This window comes from Oncorhynchus mykiss, chromosome 9, assembly GCF_013265735.2.
Source record: "Oncorhynchus mykiss isolate Arlee chromosome 9, USDA_OmykA_1.1, whole genome shotgun sequence".
Taxonomy (NCBI): Eukaryota; Metazoa; Chordata; class Actinopteri; order Salmoniformes; family Salmonidae; genus Oncorhynchus; species Oncorhynchus mykiss.
The window spans coordinates 6,866,766-6,885,994 of NC_048573.1; the positions used below are offsets into that span (position 1 = coordinate 6,866,766).

The following is a 19,229-nucleotide window of genomic DNA, read 5'->3' on the forward strand; positions in this document are numbered from 1 at the left end:
TGTTCAGTATACAGTGGCAAGAAAAAGTATGTGAACCCTTTGGAATTACATGGATTTCTGCATAAATGACTGCCTAATCTAATAACACACAAATTATTGTATTTTTCTTGTCTATATTGAATACATCATTTAAACATTCACAGTGTAGATTGGAAAAAGTATTTGAACCCCTAGGCTCTCCAAAAGCTAATTGGAGTCAGGAGTCAGCTAACCTGGAGTCCAATCAATGAGATGAGATTGGAGATGTTGGTTAGAGCTGCTTTGCCCTATAAAAAACATTCACAAAATTGCCTGATGTGAACCATGCCTCAAACAAAAGAGGTCGCAGAAGACCTAAGATTGAGAATTGTTGACTTACATAAAGCTGGAAAGGGTTACAAAAGTATCTCTAAAGGCCTTGATGTTCATCAGTCCACAGTAAGACACATGGTCTATAAATGGAGAAAGTTCAGCACTGTTACTACTCTCCCTAGGAGCGGCTGTCCTGCAAAGATGACTGCAAGAGCACAGTGCAGAATGCTCAATGAGGTTAAGAAGAATCCTAGAGTGTCAGCTAAAGACTTACAGAGATCTCTGGAATATGCTAACATCTCTGTTGACGAGTCTACAATACGTGAAACACTAAACAAGAATGGTGTTCATGGGAGGACACCACGGAAGAAGCCACTGCTGTCCAAAAAAAACATTGTTGCAAGTCTGAAGTTTGCAAAAGTGCACCTGGATGTTCCACAGTGCTACTTGCAAAATATTCTGAGTTGTTTGGAAGGAACACACAACACTGTGGGAAAAAAATGCACAGCACATCAACATCAAAACCTCATCCAAACTGTAAAGTATGGTGGAGGGAGCATCATGGTCTGGGGCTGCTTTGCTGTCTCAGGGTCTGGACAGCTTGCTATCATCAACGGAAAAATAAATTCCCAAGTTTATCAATACATTTTGCAGGAGAATGTTAGATTTTCTGCCAATTGAAGCTCAAAAGAAGATGGGTGATGCAACAGGACAACGACCCAAAACACAGAAGTAAATCAACAACAGAATGGCTTCAACATAACGCCTTCTGGAGTATCCCAGTCAGAGTGCTGACCTCAACCAGATTGAGATGCTGTGGCATGACCTCAAGAGAGCACTTCACACCAGACATCCCAAGAATATTGCTGAACTGAAACAGTTTTGTAAAGAGGAAATGGTCCAAAATTCCTCCTGACCGTTGTGCAGGTCTGATCCGCAACTACAGAAAACTTTTGGTTGAGGTCATTGCTGCCAAAGGAAGGTCAACCAGTTATTAAATCCAAGGGTTCACATTCTTTTCCCACCATGCACTGTGAGCGTTTACACGGTGTGTTTAAAAAAGACAAAACATATAATTGTTTGTGTTTATTAGTTTAAGCAGACTTTGTTTGTCTATTGTTGTGACTAGATGAAGATCAGATCACATTTGACGAGCAATTTATGTAGAAATCCAGGTATTTCCAAAGGGTTCACATACTTGTTCTTGCCAACTGTATATGGTTGTAACACAGCCACCTGGTGCAGGCAGTCAATGGCTCAGTATATATGGCTGTAGTCCAGTGCCCACTTGTAACACCTGGTGCAGCAGGCAGGCAGGCAGGCAGTCAATGGCTCAGTATATATGGCTGTAGTCCAGTGCCCACTTGTAACACCTGGTGCAGCAGGCAGGCAGGCAGGCAGTCAATGGCTCAGTATATATGGCTGTAGTCCAGTGCCCACTTGTAACACCTGGTGCAGGCAGTCAGGCAGTCAGGCAGGCAGGCAGGCAGTCAGGCAGTCAGGCAGGCAGGCAGTCAATGGCTCAGTGTTCCATAACTGTTCACCTGTTTCTGCATCAGGCCTGGACAATGTTCCATCTGATATTTTTGTGAGTTTTATGGTGTGTGTGGGTGGGTGGATGTGTGGGTGGGTGGATGTGTGTGTGTGTGTGTGGGTGGATGTGTGTGTGTGTGTGGGTGGGTGGATGTGTGTGGGTGGGTGGGTGGATGTGTGGGTGGATGTGTGTGTGTGTGTGGGTGGGTGGATGTGTGTGTGTGTGGGTGGGTGGATGTGTGTGTGTGTGTGGGTGGATGGATGTGTGTGTGTGTGTGGGTGGATGGATGTGTGTGTGTGTGTGTGTGTGTGTGTGGGTGGATGTGTGTGTGTGTGTGTGTGTGTGTGTGTGTGTGTGCGGCACAGCAGCATATCATGGATTTCATCTTCAATTTCCTATTTGTGTGTGCATGTATTTATTGAATTCTAATTCCAGGTTTGGTCCTCCATATGCAGTTACCCATGACCACTTACTGGGAGGGGAAGTTGGGTAGAGAGGAGGGGAGCAGGACGGCCTTTTCTACAGGGTTTTACTAAGGTACAGCCCAGTGATTATGGATAACTACAATCAGGGGAAGTAGTTGTAATGAGTAACAGGGTGGTGATATAGGATGAATATTTTAATAAAAGGACAGAACTAATTGTAACACGGGTGACTCCTGACAGCTGCTACTGATGTGACAGCGTGCACTAAAACCAGAGAATGCAGTTATAGAGAATGTTATGGTATTGGGGCTGGAAGAACACTGTAGTTCACTTAAAACAGAGTTTACACTAATACAAAATAAACTCATCAGGAGTCAACTGTATATAGTTTATTAGCAGTATTAGGACAATCTATGATAAATACTCTTGGACAGATGGAAGGAGATATTTTTTATGTATCAATAACATCAGACTGACCATTCTCTCATCAAAACAAACAATCAGGAATTTCAGTTTTTAAAACATCAAGAGACTTTGAACAGGGGACCTGTGAGTTTCCTCCAATACTTTCCTCCAACAGGTTTTAGGTAGTCTAGTGGTTAAGAGAGACAAGACCGTAGTCTAGTGGTTAAGAGAGGCAAGACCGTAGTCTAGTAGTTAAGAGAGGCAAGACCGTAGTCTAGTGGTTAAGAGAGGCAAGACCGTAGTCTAGTGGTTAAGAGAGACAAGACCGCAGTCTAGTGGTTAAGAGAGACAAGACCGTAGTCTAGTGGTTAAGAGAGGCAAGACCGTAGTCTAGTGGTTAAGAGAGACAAGACCGCAAGCGGAGGGGTCCAATCCCATTGGACAAGTGAGTGGTTGCTGGTATCAAATCCTAGATGCCATACCTGCTGTTCTGCCCTTGAGCAAGGCACTTAACCCCCCACAACTGCTTCACAGGAACTTTAGTATGGCAGCTCCAAGCTCTATATACACGGTACATTCGGAAAATATTCAGACACCTCAACTTTTCCACTTTTTTACTTTACCTCCATATTCTAACATTACATTTGGTTTTTCTCATCAATCTACACTCAATACCCCAAAATGAAAAAGCAAAAACTTTTTTTTTTTTTTTAAATTCTACATAAGTATTCAGACCCTTTACTCAGTACTTTGTTGAAGCACCTTTGGCAGCGATTATAGCCTTCAGACTTCTTGAGTATGACCCTACAAGCTTGGCACACCTGTATTTGGGGAGTTTCTCCCATTCTTCTCTGCAGATCCTCTCAAGCTCTGTCAGGTTGGGTGGGTAGCATCGCTGCACAGATATTTTCAGGTCTCTCCAGAGATGTTGGATCGGGTTCAAGTCTGGGCGCTGGCTGGGCCACTCAAGGACATTCAGAGACTTGTCCTGAAGCCACTCCTGCATTGTCTTGGCTGTGTGCTTAGGGTCTTTGTCCTGTTAGAAGGTGAACCTTCGCCCCAGTCTGAGGTCCTGAGCACTCTGGAGCAGGTTTTCATCAAGGATCTCTGTATTTTTCTCTGTTCATCTTTTCCTTGATCCTGACTAGTCTCCCAGTCCCTGCCACTGAAAAACCAAAAGCCAAATAGCCAAATAGTTCAATCTTGGTTTCATCAGACCAGAGAATCTTGTTTCTCCTGGTCAGAGTCCTTTAGGTACCTTTTGGCAAACTCCAAGTGGGCTGTCATGTACATTTTACTGAGCAGTGGCTTCTGTCTGGCTACTCTACCATAAAGGCCTGATTGGTGGAGTGCTGCAGAGATGGTTGTCCTTCTTGAAGGTTCTCGCATCTCCACATAGGAACTCTGGAGCTCTGTCAGACTGACCATTGGGTTCTTCGTCACCTCCCTGAACAAGGCCCTTCTCCCCCGATTGCTCAGTTTGGCCGGGAAGCCAGCTCTAGGAAGAGTCTTGGTGGTTCCAACCTTCTTCTATTTAAGAATGATGGAGGCCAATGTGTTCTTTTGGACCTTCAATGCTGCAGAATTTTTTTGGTACCCTTCCCCTGATCTGTGCCTCGGCACAATCCTGTTTCGGAGCTGTACGGACAATTCCTTCGAACTCATGTTTCTTGGTTTTTGCTCTGACATGCACTGTCATCTGTGGGACCTTATATAGACAGCTGTGTGCCTTTCCAGATCATTTGAGTTTACAGGTGGACTCCAATCAAGTTGTAGAAACATCAAGGATTATCAATGGAAACAGGATGTACCTGAATAGTTAAGTAAAGAAGGTTACATTTTTTAATACATTTGCAAACATTTCTGAAGATTTGTTTTTGCTTTGTCTGACATCGCTAATTGAGTGACTGTCAGTGACAAAGTGCTGATGCACAACCAAATGTCTAAATTGGACCTGGTGTATTCTACTATTCTGAGTCTTAATAGTAAGTTGAGACCCAAACTGAGCTCCTAAGATATTGTCAAACCACGTCAAGAGGCAGTCAATGAACTGGGAGTAGCTGGAGATGGACTTGACCTCCAGGCAAGCAACCAGAGCCATGTCGTCTGCATATGAGGGCCATATCGCTGTTACTTCCTAAGAGATTTATCCACATCCTGCCTTTTTATTCACTTACCTGACCTTTTTTTTAAAACTAGGCAAGTCAGTTAAAAACAAATTCTTACTTACAATGACGGCCTACACCGGCCAATCCCGGACAACGCTGGGCCAATTGTGCGCCGCCCTATGGGACTCCCAATCACGGTCGGTTGTGATACAGCCTGACAGACAATCTCTTTGTTCTATTGTCCTTTCTTCTTTCAATTTCTGTCCTGTTTCTTTCCTTTGTGGACTTTATCCACATGCCTCAGCAGATTCGTCTTCTGAGTGAATCTTTTACCACAGACGGAGCAGCCATGGTGTTTCTCTCCTGTGTGAATCAGTTTGTGCCTCCTTAGGTCCCCTTTCTGATTGAAGCTTTTCCCACAGTCACCACAGCTAAATGCTTTCTCTCCTGTGTGAGTCACTTTGTGCATGGTTAGGTGCCCCTTCCGATTGAAGCTTTTCCCACAGTCACCACAGCTAAATGGTTTCTCTCCTGTGTGAGTCAGATTGTGCATGGTTAGGTGCCCCTTCCGATTGAAGCTTTTCCCGCAGTCATCACAGCTAAATGGTTTCTCTCCTGTGTGAATCAGTTTGTGCATGGTTAGGTGCCCCTTTCGATTGAAGCTTTTCCCGCAGTCAACACAGCTAAATGGTTTCTCTCCTGTGTGAGTCACTTTGTGCATGTTTAGGTGCCCCATCCGATTGAAGCTTTTCCCACAGTCACCACAGCTAAATGGTTTCTCTCCTGTGTGAATCAGTTTATGTTCAGTTAGGCTCATCTTCCGATTGAAGCTTTTCCCACAGTCACCGCAGCTAAAAGGTTTCTCTCCTGTGTGAATCCTCATGTGATTGGACAGAGCTCCTTTTTGTTTGAAGGTCATTCCACAAACAGGGCAGACACAGGGTTTCCCACTGTGACAGAGTCGGACATGGGCCTTCAGTTTACAGGTGGAGCTGAAGCTTTTCTTGCAGAACCGACATTCACTGGGTCTGTTCTTGGTGAGAGTCACATGTCTCTTCAGGTCAGCTTTTTTAGCAAACGTTTCACCACAGTCACGGCAGCTGGGAGTTTTTCTAGATGTGGTGCTGGGTTTGGAACAGTGTTTTTCAAATGGTGGACGAGGATCCAATGGTGGACTGCTTTCAAGTCCTACTGTGTAGCTGCTTACAGCTGAACTGTGTCTGGAGGCATTGTTTTGATTATCTGGAGGGTCACAGGGAATGTTGAGACCCTTAATGTGGGTCACAGTGACAAAAGGGTTCAGATCCACTGGTTTAGAGTCTCTCTCTCTGTTCTCCACAGTCTGGGTTTGGGGAAGAGTCAAGGACTGAAGTGGGTCCTCCAGATCACATTCACTTTTCACACAGGAAGGAGTGAATATGAACTTCATGATATCAGGCTCTAGACCTTGAAGCTGCTCTTCCTCCTGACTGGTCCTGACTTCCTCCTGTTCCTCTTTAATCTGTTTGGTCTCTGGGTCCTTCTGTCCCAGACTGGGGCTCCACTCCTGCTCACAGTGCTGCTGCTCAGGGGGAACCTCTTCTTCAGAGACAGAGAGCTGCAGGGAGTCTGGAGGGAAGGAGAGGAGGAGCAGAGGTTACCTATACAACCTGGATACAGAGGTTACCCAGCTATACAGCCTGGATACAGAGGTTACCTATACAGCCTGGATACAGAGGTTACCTATACAGCCTGGATACAGAGGTTACCCAGCTATACAACCTGGATACAGAGGTTACCTATACAGCCTGGATACAGAGGTTACCTATACAGCCTGGATACAAAGGTTACCCAGCTATACAGCCTGGATACAGAGGTTACCTATACAGCCTGGATACAGATGTTACCCTGCTATACAGCCTGGATACAGAGGTTACCCAGCTATACAGCCTGGATACAGAGGTTACCTATACAGCCTGGATACAGAGGTTACCCTGCTATACAGCCTGGATACAGAGGTTACCCAGCTATACAGCCTGGATGCAGAGGTTACCTATACAGCCTGGATACAGAGGTTACCCTGCTATACAGCCTGGATACAGAGGTTACCCAGCTATACAGCCTGGATACAGAGGTTACCCAGCTATACAGCCTGGATACAGAGGTTACCCAGCTATACAACCTGGATACAGAGGTTACCTATACAGCCTGGATACAAAGGTTACCCAGCTATACAGCCTGGATACAGAGGTTACCTATACAGCCTGGATACAGATGTTACCCTGCTATACAGCCTGGATACAGAGGTTACCCAGCTATACAGCCTGGATGCAGAGGTTACCTATACAGCCTGGATACAGAGGTTACCCTGCTATACAGCCTGGATACAGAGGTTACCCAGCTATACAGCCTGGATACAGAGGTTACCCAGCTATACAGCCTGGATACAGAGGTTACCCAGCTATACAGCCTGGATACAGAGGTTACCCAGCTATACAGCCTGGATACAGAGGTTACCCAGCTATACAGCCTGGATACAGAGGTTACCCTGCTATACAGCCTGGATACAGAGGTTACCCAGCTATACAGCCTGGATACAGAGGTTACCCAGCTATACAGCCTGGATACAGAGGTTACCCTGCTATACAGCCTGGATACAAAGGTTACCCTGCTATACAGCCTGGATACAGATGTTACCCAGCTATACAGCCTGGATACAGATGTTACCCAGCTATACAGCCTGGATACAGAGGTTACCCAGCTATACAGCCTGGATACAGATGTTACCCTGCTATACAGCCTGGATACAAAGGTTACCCTGCTATACATATATTCGGTGTCCTGTGTGAATTTAAGTGTGCTCTCTCTAATTCTCTCTTTCTCTCTCTCGGAGGACCTGAGCCCTAGGACCATGCCTCAGGAATACCTGGCATGATGACTCCTGGATGTCCCAGTCCACCTGGTCGTGCTGCTGCTCCAGTTTCAACTGTTCTGCCTTATTATTATTCGACCATGCTGGTCATTTATGAACATTTGAACATCTTGGCCATGTTCTGTTATAATCTCCACCCGGCACAGCCAGAAGAGGACTGGCCTCCCCTCAGAGCCTGGTTCCTCTCTAGGTTCTGGTCTTTCTAGGGAGTTTTTCCTAGCCACCGTGCTTCTACACCTGCATTGCTTGCTGTTTGGGGTTTAAGGCTGCGTTTCTGTACAGCACTTTGAGATATCAGCTGATGTACGAAGGGCTATATAAATACATTTGATTTGATATCGTCTGAGATCCCCAAGGATTGGAAAGCTGCCGCAGTCATCCCCCTCTTCAAAGGGGGAGACACCCTGGACCCAAACTGTTAGACCTATATCCATCCTGTCCTGCCTATCTAAGGTCTTCGAAAGCCAAGTCAACAAACAGGTCACTGACCATCTCGAATCCCACCTTACCTTCTCCGCTGTGCAATCTGGTTTCCGAGCCAGTCACGGGTGCACCTCAGCCAAGCTCAAGGTACAACCGCCATCGATATAACCGCCATCGATAAGACAGTACTGTGCAACCGTCTTCATCGACCTGGCCAAGGCTTTCGACTCTGTCAATCACCGTATTCTTATCGGCAGACTCAACACCCTTGGCTTCTCAAATGACTGCCTTGCCTGGTTCACCATCTACTTTGCAGACAGAGTTCAGTGTGTCAAATCGGAGGGCATGTTGTCCGGTCCTCTGGCAGTCTCTATGGGGGTGCCACAGGGTTCAATTCCCGGGCCGACTCTTTTCTCTGTATATATCAATGATGTTGCTCTTGCTGCGGGTGATTCCCTGATCCACCTCTACGCAGACAACACCATTCTGTATACTTCCGGTCCTTCCTTGGACACTGTGCTATCTAACCTCCAAACGAGCTTCAACGCCATACAACACTCCTTCCGTGGCCTCCAACTGCTCTTAAACGCTAGTAAAACCAAATGCATGCTTTTCAACCGTTCGCTGCCTGCACCCGCACGCCCGACTAGCATCACCACCCTGGATGGTTCCGACCTAGAATATGTGGACATCTATAAGTACCTAGGTGTCTGGCTAGACTGTAAACTCTCCTTCCAGACGCATATCAAACATCTCCAATCTAAAATCAAATCTAGAGTCGGCTTTCTATTCCGCAACAAAGCCTCCTTCACTCACGCCGCCAAACTTACCCTAGTAAAACTGACTATCCTACCGATCCTCGACTTCGGCGATGTCATCTACAAAATAGCTTCCAACACTCTACTCAGCAAACTGGATGCAGTTTATCACAGTGCCATCCGTTTTGTTACTAAAGCACCTTATACCACCCACCACTGCGACCTGTATGCTCTAGTCGGCTGGCCCTCGCTACATATTCGTCGCCAGACCCACTGGCTCCAGGTCATCTACAAGTCCATGCTAGGTAAAGCTCCGCCTCATCTCAGTTCACTGGTCACGATAACAACACCCACCCGTAGCACGCGCTCCAGCAGGTGTATCTCACTGATCATCCCTAAAGCCAACACCTCATTTGGCCGCCTTTCGTTCCAGTTCTCTGCTGCCTGTGACTGGAACGAATTGCAAAAATTGCTGAAGTTGGAGACTTATCTCCCTCACCAACTTCAAACATCTGCTATCTGAGCAACTAACCGATCGCTGCAGCTGTACATAGTCTATCGGTAAATGGCCCACCCAATTTTACCTACCTCATCCCCATACTGTTTATATTTATTTACTTTTCTGCTCTTTTGCACACCAATATCTCTACCTGTACATGACCATCTGATCATTTATCACTCCAGTGTTAATCTGCAAAATTGTAATTATTCGCCTCCTCATGCCTTTTGCACACAATGTATATAGACTCTTTTCTTTCCTACTGTGTTATTGACTTTTTAATTGTTTACTCCATGTGTAACTCTGTGTTGTCTGTTCACACTGCTATGCTTTATCTTGGCCAGGTCACAGTTGTAAATGAGAACTAGCCTACCTGGTTAAATAAAGGTGTATATAAAAAAATAAAAAATACCCAAGAAGACTCGAGGCTGTATTCGCTGCCAAAGGTGCTTCAATGAAGTACTGAGTAAAGGGTCTGAATACTAATGTAAATGGGATATGCAAAAAAAATCTAAAAATCTCTTTATGCTTTGTCATTATGGGGTATTGTGATGTCATTATGGGGTATTGTGATGTCATTATTGGGTATTGTGATGTCATTATGGGGTATTGTGATGTCATTATGGGGTATTGTGATGTCATTATGGGGTATTGTGATGTCATTATGGGGTATTGTGATGTCATTATGGGGTTTTGTGTGTAGATTGATGAGGAAAAAACTATTTAATCAGTTTTAGAATAAGGCTGTAACGTAACAAAATGTGGAAAAAGTCAAGCGTTCTGAATACTTCCTGAAAGCACTGAGGTGTTATGTGTTTACCTTGTCTGTCTTTTTGTTGCAGATTGTCGTCTGTATTGTTCTGTCTGAGATTATGGGTTCCTGATACAAACACCTCATTTTGTATTTGTAGAATTACATCTCTATGTTCTGTTCTATGTGATTTGACATCGAGTGGCCCTTTGGGTTACTTTAGATTACCACAGGTGTCTGTAATTATCTCTGTCTCGCTAAGGCCGCCCAAGTCTAATCTCTTTCCCATTAATTGACCAATCAGCTCAGCACTGAATTATCTGGAGTGAAAAGATATATGATTGGTCAAAATACCAATGGGGGGGTTGGTGGGGGGGGGCAGAATTGGTCTGCCTGCATAAACGCAGCCTTAGTGGCCTCATCTGTCCCACTGTTTGGGGAGATTTGCTCTGATGAAGGTTGAACGACCGAAAGATCTGTTTATTTTTTTTCTGTTTCTAAAGTCAGTAAATTCTAGAACCTATTTTCATACTTTCAAATAACTTCCTGGTTTTTGTGACACAGACATGTTTTTATCCATGTACAACTAGCTGTCAGTACGTCCACATACGAACCTAGTAGATCTACATACGAACCTAGTAGATCTACATACGAACCTAGTAGACCTACATACGAACCTAGTAGACCTACATACGAACCTAGTAGACCTACATACGAACCTAGTAGACCTACATACGAACCTAGTAGATCTACATACAAACCTAGTAGATCCACATACGAACCTAGTAGATCCACATACGAACCTAGTAGATCCACATACAAACCTATTCTACATAGTTGTATCTCCGGTGTGATCCGCAGCAGTCTCCGTAGCCGATCATTCTCCTCTTGGTACTCCACTATCATTTTAGCAAATTCCCCGGAAATCTCCACAGCAGCAAACGCCGTTAAACGCTCATTTAAAAACTCTTGAAACGACTGTAATTTAGACATTTTAGGTGGACTGAGAGTTGGGTGTTCAGCTAGTATGGGATCTTGACGTGGGTCCTCCTGATCACATTCACTTTTCACACAAGGAGGAGTAAATATGAACTCTATGATATCAGGCTCCACCCCTTGAAGCTGCTCTTCCTCCTGACTGGTCCTGACTTCCTCCTGTTCCTCTTTAATCTGTTTGGTCTCTGGGTCCTTCTGTCCCAGACTGGGACTCCACTCCTGCTCACAGTGCTGTTGCTCAGGGGGAACCTCCTCTTCAGAGACAGAGGGCTGCACGGGTTCTGGAGGGAAGGAGAGGAGGAGCAGAGGTTACCTATACAGCCTGGATATAGAGGTTACCTAGCTATACAGCCTGGATACAGAGGTTACCTAGCTATACAGCCTGGATACAGAGGTTACCTATACAGCTTGGAAACAGAGGTTACCCTGCTATACAGCCTGGATACAGAGGTTACCTATACAGCTTGGATACAGAGGTTACCTAGCTATACAGCTTGGATACAGAGGTTACCTAGCTATACAGCCTGGATACAGAGGTTACCCAGCTATACAGCCTGGATACAGAGGTTACCCAGCTATACAGCCTGGATACAGAGGTTACCCAGCTATACAGCCTGGATACAGAGGTTACCCAGCTATACAGCCTGGATACAGAGGTTACCCAGCTATACAGCCTGGATACAGAGGTTACCCAGCTATACAGCCTGGGTACAGAGGTTACCCAGCTATACAGCCTGGGTACAGAGGTTACCCAGCTATACAGCCTGGGTACAGAGGTTACCCAGCTATACAGCCTGGGTACAGAGATTACCCTGCTATACAGCCTGGATACAGAGGTTACCTATACAGCCTGGATACAGAGGTTACCTATACAGCCTGGATACAGAGGTTACATATACAGCCTGGATACAGAGGTTACCTATACAGCCTGGATACAGAGGTTACCTATACAGCCTGGATACAGAGGTTACCTATACAGCCTGGATACAGAGGTTACCTAGCTATACAGCCTGGATACAGAGGTTACCTATACAGCCTGGATACAGAGGTTACCTATACAGCCTGGATACAGAGGTTACCTATACAGCCTGGATACAGAGGTTACCTATACAGCCTGGATACAGAGGTTACCTATACAGCCTGGATACAGAGGTTACCTAGCTATACAGCCTGGATACAGAGGTTACCTATACAGCCTGGATACAGAGGTTACCTATACAGCCTGGATACAGAGGTTACCTATACAGCCTGGATACAGAGGTTACCTATACAGCCTGGATACAGAGGTTACCTATACAGCCTGGATACAGAGGTTACCTATACAGCCTGGATACAGAGGTTACCACAGTCCCCAAATCCAGAACAAATTCAAGAAAGCGATCAGTATTATAAAGAGCCATTGTTGCATCGAACTCCATTCCATCAAAATTTCTCAAGCGAACAGCAAACCTGTTTTAGAAAACAGATAAAGCAACACCTCACAATGCGTCTCCCCTATTTGACCTAGATAATTTGTGCGTATGTATTGATATATTGGTGTAGGCTACGTGTGCCTTTAAAAAATGTTTTCTGTAGTTTTGTCCTTGAGCTGTTCTTGTCTATTAATGTTCTGGACGATGTCATGTTTCACGTGAACCCCAGAAAGAGTAGCTGCTGCTTTTGCAACAGCTAATGGGAATCCTAATAAAATACTAAATTACCACAGTATAAGTTATAACCATAAAACGGTCAAACAGGGAAATGGGTCTAATCTTTTTTCAACCATTCATTTTTCCCCGTAGGAGATTTTACAATGACTTAAAATAAGGAGTCTTACCCTTTACAATGACTTAAAATAAGGAGTCTTACCCTTTACAATTACTTAAAATAAGGAGTCTTACCCTTTACAATGACTTAAAATAAGGAGTCTTACCCTTTACAATGACTTAAAATAAGGAGACTAACCCTTTACAATGACTTAAAATAAGGAGTCTTACCCTTTACAATGACTTAAAATAAGGAGTCTTACCCTTTACAATGACTTAAAATAAGGAGTCTTACCCTTTACAATGACTTAAAATAAGGAGTCTAACCCTTTACAATTACTTAAAATAAGGAGACTTACCCTTTACAATGACTTAAAATAAGGAGTCTTACCCTGGCATGACATTTTGATAACCGTGTAAATCTCTCCAGGACAAGGTGACTTTTATCAATATATTCACCTATATTTACTACCCCAAAATGAAATTCTAATCAGCTCCTGATGTGGCTATCATAAAGAATTACAAATGCCATGATGATCTACATGAGACTGCCGAATCGAGGCAACGGTAAGAATCTCTGGATTAACTATCTAATGTTATCTAAAATGTAGTAATGAATAAATTGGCTACATTTTCTTAAGTTGAACATTCTGTGAACTGTCTTGTTTAATTGACAAAATACCTGTTAGCAAAGATGTCTGCTAGAGATGATGAGCAGGCGCTGCAGGGATTTGTAGTTTCCCATGACGTCTACTTTGATGCTAATTAGCATTTTCGAATCAGAGAGTAAATAAAGCCAAAAATCAGTGGATTTCATTTTCATTTTTTTCATAACAAAAAAAAAAAGTTATCCTTCTTAGATAAAACTATACTAAATATATTTACGTCACCAAATAATTGATTAAAACACTGTTTTGCAATGAAGGTCTACAGTAGCCTCAGCAGCACTCTGTAGGGTAGCACCATGGTGTAGCTAGCTGTACGACAGCTAGCTTCCATCCTCCTCCGAGTACATTGACTTCAATACAAAACCTAGTAGGCTCATGGTTCTCACCCCCCCCCCCCCCCCCCCCCCCCCCCCCTCCTCCTTCTATAGACTTACACAGTAATTAGGACAACTTCGGGACGACATCCTCCAACCTATCAGAGCTCTAGCAGCATGAACTGACATGTTGTCCACACACTCATAGGATCAGATAATTAAACTAGTACTGAAAGCATAAGCTACAGCTAGCTAGCACTGCATAACATGTGGTGAGTAGTTGACTCAAAGAGAGAAAGACAATAGTTGATCACTTTTGAACAAATTCATTTCTTAAATGAAGAGCGAGAGAAAGCTATAATTAATAACACTTCCACTTTCACTTACTTAGCTAGCGAATGCAGCTAGCTAGTTTAGCCTACTTAAACAAAAATGGATGCTATGTTAGCTTGCTGGACATGGCGATCCAACTGTTGGATTAGTAATTACACCCTAGATCAGTTAGATGCAGGCAAGAGTCTGCATGGCGGTATTAAATGTGTCGCTGTCTGTCACCTAAAATGTTTCTCAACCTGTGAATGCATCTATGTTGTAAACTTTCATTCATAGGGTAGGTTGTAGCAACCTCATGATGGCTATAGGGAAAATGTGAGTATCATGTAGTAACCTAAACCTATCAATGTTACATTGAGCTGGGCGAATGGAATATGAATGACAGTCATCCAATATGCTAATAGAAATAAGGCCGTGCTCATAAAAAAACAGCACCGACCGCCACTGAAGAAAATATTGCTAAAAGTCACCTTGTCAGAGAGAGATATACATGGTTATCAAACCGTCACACCGGGGTAAGCCAACAGGAAACGCAGTCCAAATGTTACGTCTTCTAAAATCCCCTATGGGAAAAATGAATGGTGGGAAAACGATTGGAACCCTGTTTGAGCACTAGGTTTTATGGGTATTATTACACCCCCACTGTGGGACTCTATACAGGCTTTAGACATCAGGGTTGTGGTCTATTTGAATTTTTAAGCCAGTAAATTCAAGACCAGGCTAACTATAATGCCAATTCAATAATTAAAAACTAGAATCCATTTTCAATTACTTCTCAGTATAAATTAAAATAACTTCCTGTTTTTATGACAATGTTTTTATCCATGCACGGTAGGTTTAAAAACAACTTCTTAAACGTGTATGAAGTGGTGATCAGTTAACAGTTTATCAATAAAGTATAACTATAGCTAGCTATCAGTATCTACATACGAACCTATTCGACATAGTTGTATCTCTGGTGTCCTCCGCAGCAGTCTCCGTAGCCGATCATTCTCCTCCTGGTACTCCACTACCGTTTTCTCAACTGCACCAAAAATATCCACAGCAGCCGCCGATAAACGCTCATTTAAAAACACACACAACATCTGTAGTTTAGACATTTTAATAAAATTAGAGATGGGTAGCCTATTTAGTTTAGTAAGTATGTCTTTCTTTACTGCACACAAAGAACAATAAAAACTCGTTTCCAATCCTACTTCCGTGTTCTAGTCAAGGAATCTTGGGACGTTCTAGTTGGTGACGAACCCAGAAACACAACAGGGCCGCCAGCTGGATGGGAGTTTACTGTGCAAGGCAGCCTACAGACCAGTAGTAAAGGAAAACGACGACTACATGTAGACAAATAGTGGTTATCATAAGTATAGGATGATCTGGGAGAATCTGTTCTTCCCCAGGAGGCAACAGTTTATCATTACTCCATACAAGATTAAATCAACATGATGAATGAGCAGCATTAGGTCAGAATTTATGAGAAATACTCTTGGATAAATGCAAGGATACCTTTTCTGGAATTGTTTTTCATTTCATTTCATGTATCAATTACATCAGCCTGACCTAAATCAAATGACCAGATATTGCTGTTTCTAATGAAGGGGAAAATTAAACAGACTTTGAACAGCAGAACTGTGAATTTCCTACAATACTCTGTACGGTTTGATCATTACGTCATCATTCAAATCAAATCAAACTTTATTTACATACACTGTTTTACAACATTAAGTCCGTGGTACAGTATATGTATTTATCTGAGACCCACAGTATGAATGGTCTGGAGTTACTTTCCTTTCAGACAGTGTTGTTCACATTGTCTTTTTATTCTTCTGACTAAAGGCGTTATTTCTGTGGTCTGTTTTTCTCTCTTTGTGGATATTATCTATACCGTATGCTCAGGGTTGGGTGGGTTCCTTTCTAAATGTAATCCGTTACAGTTACTAGTTACCTGTATAAAATTGTAATCGGTAGTGTAACTTTTGGATTACCCCAAACTGATTACATTTAGATGTATTTTACTTAAGAGGCATTAAAATAATACAAAAACATGTATGTTACTAATTGAATGACATTTATTGCAAGATCAATCAATGTTAACGTTTACATAGCTGGCCATTATATATACAGTGCCTTGCGAAAGTATTCGGCCCCCTTGAACTTTGCGACCTTTTGCCACATTTCAGGCTTCAAACATAAAGATATAAAACTGTATTTTTTTTGTGAAGAATCAACAACAAGTGCGACACAATCATGAAGTGGAACGACATTTATTGGATATTTCAAACTTTTTGAACAAATCAAAAACTGAAAAATTGGGCGTGCAAAATTATTCAGCCCCCTTAAGTTAATACTTTGTAGCGCCACCTTTTGCTACGATTAAAGCTGTAAGTCGCTTGGGGTATGTCTCTATCAGTTTTGCACATCGAGAGACTAACATTTTTCCCCATTCCTCCTTGCAAAACAGCTCGAGCTCAGTGAGGTTGGATGGAGAGCATTTGTGAACAGCAGTTTTCAGTTCTTTCCACAGATTCTCGATTGGATTCAGGTCTGGACTTTGACTTGGCCATTCTAACACCTGGATATGTTTATTTTTGAACCATTCCATTGTAGATTTTGCTTTATGTTTTGGATCATTGTCTTGTTGGAAGACAAATCTCCGTCCCAGTCTCAGGTCTTTTGCAGACTCCATCAGGTTTTCTTCCAGAATGGTCCTGTATTTGGCTCCATCCATCTTCCCATCAATTTTAACCATCTTCCCTGTCCCTGCTGAAGAAAAGCAGGCCCAAACCATGATGCTGCCACCACCATGTTTGACAGTGGGTATGGTGTGTTTAGGGTGATGAGCTGTGTTGCTTTAATGCCAAACATAACGTTTTGCATTGTTGCCAAAAAGTTCAATTTTGGTTTCATCTGACCAGAGCACCTTCTTCCACATGTTTGGTGTGTCTCCCAGGTGGCTTGTGGCAAACTTTAAACAACACTTTTTATGGATATCTTTAAGAAATGGCTTTCTTCTTGCCACTCTTCCATAAAGGCCAGATTTGTGCAATATACGACTGATTGTTGTCCTATGGATAGTCTCCCACCTCAGCTGTAGATCTCTGCAGTTCATCCAGAGTGATCATGGGCCTCTTGGCTGAATCTCTGATCAGTCTTCTCCTTGTATGAGCTGAAAGTTTAGAGGGATGGCCAATTGAACGACACCTATTGCAGGATAAATCAATGTTAACGTTTACATAGCTGGCCATTTTATATATATATATATGGATGTTAAATTTTACTTTATGGGTAAGTTATATAGGCTTCTTCTAACCCATCGCTTTCTACTACATATAATAATATGATTAAATTATATATTTATATTAAAAACCAAAGTCTATCAGAATTCCAGTCATTCCTATAAATGTTATACCCCTTGATCTTCAAGAACAGGACTTGGAAATATGGAAGAATAGATTATCCAAATGGTTTTACCTGAGCATAACCCCCAAAACTAAGGATTTATTAGCCAGCCCTACTCTGTTGTTTATGATTTTGTTGTCATGGAGGACTGATTGGGCTCATTGATTCGAGTTGAAAAAGAAAATGCTGCCCTCGTGGAATGACATGTTTTGAGCACTACTGAAAAGTGTCATTTACATGTGAAAAATGAATGCCAATGTGCTGCATTTGTTATAGGCCTATTGTTTACCTTTTTGTAGTGGACACTTTAATATCTTGATAATATGCAGCTGTTTAAAGGGCAAATCCACAGATGAAACAATAACAAAGCGGTTGCCCCGCCTCTGTTTTGGTAAAAAAAAGTGGAAAGATGGGCCTGGAGAAATGTAACCAGTCTCAGATTAATAGACAGAGCTATGAATGCAAGGACTGACCATCCATGATATTAAAATTGTTTTATGAGGCTATACATTGTTTACATTTACAATGTTTAAAAACATTGGAGTAAAACAAGCTTATATTTTGGATTCTTATGGAGCGTGACAGTAGAACTAAGCCCGGCAGTCTGGCTGGGCCACTCAAGGACATTCAGAGACTTGTCCCGAAGCAACTCCTGCGTTATCTTGGCTGAGTGCTTAGGGTCGTTGTCCTGTTAGAAGGTGAACCTTCGCCCCAGTCTGAGGTCCTGAGCACTCTGGAGCAGGTTTTCATCACGGATCTCTGTATTTTTCTCTGTTCATCTTTTCCTTGATCCTGACTAGTCTCCCAGTCCCTGCCTCTGAAAAACATCCCCACAGCATGATGCTGCCACCACCATGCTTCACCGTAGCGATGGTTCCAGGTTTCCTCCAGACGTGACGCTTGACATTCATGCCAAAGAGTTCAATATCTGTTTCATCAGACCAGAGAATCTTGTTTCTCATGGTTTGAGAGTCCTTTAGGTGCCCTTTGGCAAACTCCAAGTGGGCTGTCATGTGCCTTTTACTGAGGAGTGGCTTCCGTCTGGCCACTTTACCATAAAGGCCTGATTGGTGGAGTGCTGCAGAGATGGTTGTCCTTCTGGAAGGTTCTCCCTCTCACTCTGTCAGAGTGACCATTGGGTTCTTGGTCACCTCCCTGACCAAGGTCCTTCTCCCCCGATTTCTCAGTCTGGCCAGGGGGCCAGCTCTAGGAAGAGTCTTGGTGGTTCGAAACTTATTCCATTTAAGATTGATGGAGGCCACTGTGTTCTTGGGGACCTTCAATGCTGTTACTTGTTTTTGTACCCTTCCCCAGATCTGTGCCTTGACACAATCCTGTCTCGGAGCTCTACGGACAATTCCTTCGACCTCATGGCTTGGTTTTTGCTCTGACATGCACTGTCATCTGTGGGACCTTAAATAGACAGGTGTGTGCCTTTCCAAATCGTGTCCAATCAATTGAATTTACCACAGGTGGACTCCAATCAAGTTGTAGTAACATCTCAAGGATGATCAATTGAAACAGGATGCACCTGAGCTCAATTTCGAGTCTCCTCATAGCAAAGGGTCTGAATACTTAGGTAAATACGGTATCTGTTTTTTATTTTTAATGACTTTGCAAAAATAATTATAATATTTAAGTAAAAAAAATATAGAAATATTTTTTTTGTTGCTTT

General features: G+C 43.1%; 1 protein-coding gene across 2 annotated transcripts in view; it reads right to left on the reverse strand.

Annotated features, from left to right (window-relative positions):
• Positions 1 to 16,147, reverse strand: part of LOC110531366 (zinc finger protein 2-like) — a 31,716-nt gene extending 15,569 nt beyond the window's left edge. Inside the window, exons 1-3 of one of the 2 annotated variants that reach the window (XM_036987200.1) lie at positions 15,096 to 15,488; positions 10,930 to 11,382; positions 4,507 to 6,371 (exon numbers count right to left, since the gene is read on the reverse strand). In XM_036987200.1, the coding sequence (XP_036843095.1) occupies positions 5,017 to 6,371; positions 10,930 to 11,382; positions 15,096 to 15,261 (1,974 nt within the window). In that variant the 5' untranslated portion in view covers positions 15,262 to 15,488 and the 3' untranslated portion in view covers positions 4,507 to 5,016. Of the gene's footprint in view, positions 1 to 4,506; positions 6,372 to 10,929; positions 11,383 to 15,095 lie in introns of those variants that run through there. The other variant, XM_036987203.1, reaches the window with a different exon arrangement.
• Between the last annotated feature and the right edge of the window lie 3,082 nt (positions 16,148 to 19,229).